This window comes from Micromys minutus (genome assembly GCF_963924665.1).
Source record: "Micromys minutus genome assembly, chromosome: X".
Classification (NCBI taxonomy): Eukaryota; Metazoa; Chordata; class Mammalia; order Rodentia; family Muridae; genus Micromys; species Micromys minutus.
The window spans coordinates 37,992,794-37,994,750 of NC_137970.1; the positions used below are offsets into that span (position 1 = coordinate 37,992,794).

Consider the following 1,957-nt stretch of genomic DNA (forward strand, 5'->3'; position numbering starts at 1 on the left):
TTTGTCAGTACTTTTTTCAGATTTTAAAATAATTTTTACAGAAAACTGTATGGATATATTTGTTAATCAGTACTTGATTTTTTTTAAAGGTTTGATAGTATGCATTGAAAACTTAATAGTTACAATGAGCATAAAGTACATGTAAAACAAAATGTAACATGGATATAGTCAAAGTTTTCTTGTTGTACAAAGATTTTTTTGTTTTGTTTTGTTTTCTTTTCTTTATTTCTTGGACTTCATACAGTCTGTGAGTTGTTTCTGGGGCAGTGCAAGCCTCTGGAGTTAGCTTCCTACTATCAGTGACTGCATATTATGTCTGCTCTTTTGTGACTGGGTTATCTCACTCCGAATGATATTCTCTAGATGCAGCCATTTTCTTAAGAATTTGGTCGGGCCCGCAGCTGGCGGCAGGGCCGGCGCCCGCTCAGCCCGCCCCCTCCCTGCCGCCCCGCCCGCGCCGCCACTCAGGCCGCAGTCAGAGGCGCGTTGTATGCTGAGCAGCTGTCGTCGCCAGCTGCTGCACGTCTTGGTCCGGAGCTTCCTGCCGCTGACCCGCAGACTGCAGCTCTTCCCTCTCCACCTCATGAAGCCGTTGGTCGTGTTCGTTTTGGGCGGGCCCGGTGCGGGCAAGGGGACCCAGTGTGCGCACATTGTGGACAAATATGGCTACACACACCTTTCTGCAGGAGAGCTTCTACGTGATGAAAGGAAGAATCCAGATTCACAGTATGGAGAACTTATTGAAAAGTACATTAAAGAAGGAAAGATTGTCCCAGTTGAGATAACCATCAGTTTATTAAAAAGGGAAATGGACCAAACAATGGCTGCTAATGCTCAGAAGAATAAATTCTTGATTGATGGATTTCCAAGAAATCAAGATAACCTTCAGGGTTGGAACAAGACCATGGATGGGAAAGCAGACATATCTTTTGTCCTGTTTTTTGACTGTAATAATGAGATCTGTATTGAACGATGTCTTGAAAGGGGGAAAAGCAGTGGCAGAAGTGATGACAACAGGGAGAGCTTGGAAAAGAGAATTCAGACTTATCTTGAATCAACAAAACCAATTATTGACTTATATGAAGAAATGGGAAAAGTCAAGAAAATAGATGCTTCTAAGTCTGTTGATGAAGTTTTCGGTGAAGTTGTGAAGATTTTTGACAAAGAAGGCTAACTAACCCTGAAGACATCTTTGAAATCATGCTTGAATATTGCTTTGATAGCTGCTATCACAGCTCCCTTTTAAGGCAGTTTTAATCTTTCAAAATTACATCTCAATTAATGTCTAGAAATATATAGTAAGACAAATTATGTGGTTTTTAAATTTGTGGTCATAGTACACAGTGAATTCAGGTTTAAATCATTTTAGGTATTATGGTGCTCACAAAATGAAGGGTATCAGATAATTCTTGTTTGTGTTAAAAGACTATCCCTTTTATCCCTTTTATGTCTGTGCCTTCTGTGAGCTAAATTTTTTTTAGTATGCATGTATTTCCCTTTTGTAATTACAATGTGTTGGAATTTGGGGTTTCCACTTCCTCTTGCTGCACATTTAAAATTTCCAACCTGCTAAGTAAATTTGTGGACCAAATTTAAAGGAACTTTATGTGTAGCTGGTTCTTGCTCAATGTGTTTAGTAAACAACTTCATAAAATGAATTCCTAGCAATGTTATATTTATCAAATGACTGACCATTTCCTGTCGAAAGTTAAAACTTAAAGATTAATTTATTACAGCTTGTGTAAAATTGTATAGCAGGGCATAGTCTTTGCTTCCAAGGTTTGAGTTAGGGGACAGGGCCTTCAGAGCCTGGGCAGGATTCTTCTGACATAATCTGTGGGGCAGCAGTCACAAGTAGTGACTTGTGTTTCTGTGCTCTGACACAGTGACTGTGTTCCTGTGCTCTGACACAGTGACTGTGTTCCTGTGCTCTGACACAGTGACTGTGTTCCTGTGC

The 1,957-nt window shown here is 40.1% G+C and overlaps 1 protein-coding gene across 1 annotated transcript; it reads left to right on the plus strand.

Annotated features, from left to right (window-relative positions):
* Positions 1-490: 490 nt before the first annotated feature.
* On the plus strand, positions 491-1,608 carry LOC308414721 (UMP-CMP kinase-like; the record flags this gene model as incomplete). Its single annotated transcript, XM_080909954.1, has 1 exon — positions 491-1,608. One exon carries the CDS (start codon positions 491-493, stop codon positions 1,172-1,174), a length of 684 nt encoding a protein of 227 aa, XP_080766080.1. The 3' UTR covers positions 1,175-1,608.
* Between the last annotated feature and the right edge of the window lie 349 nt (positions 1,609-1,957).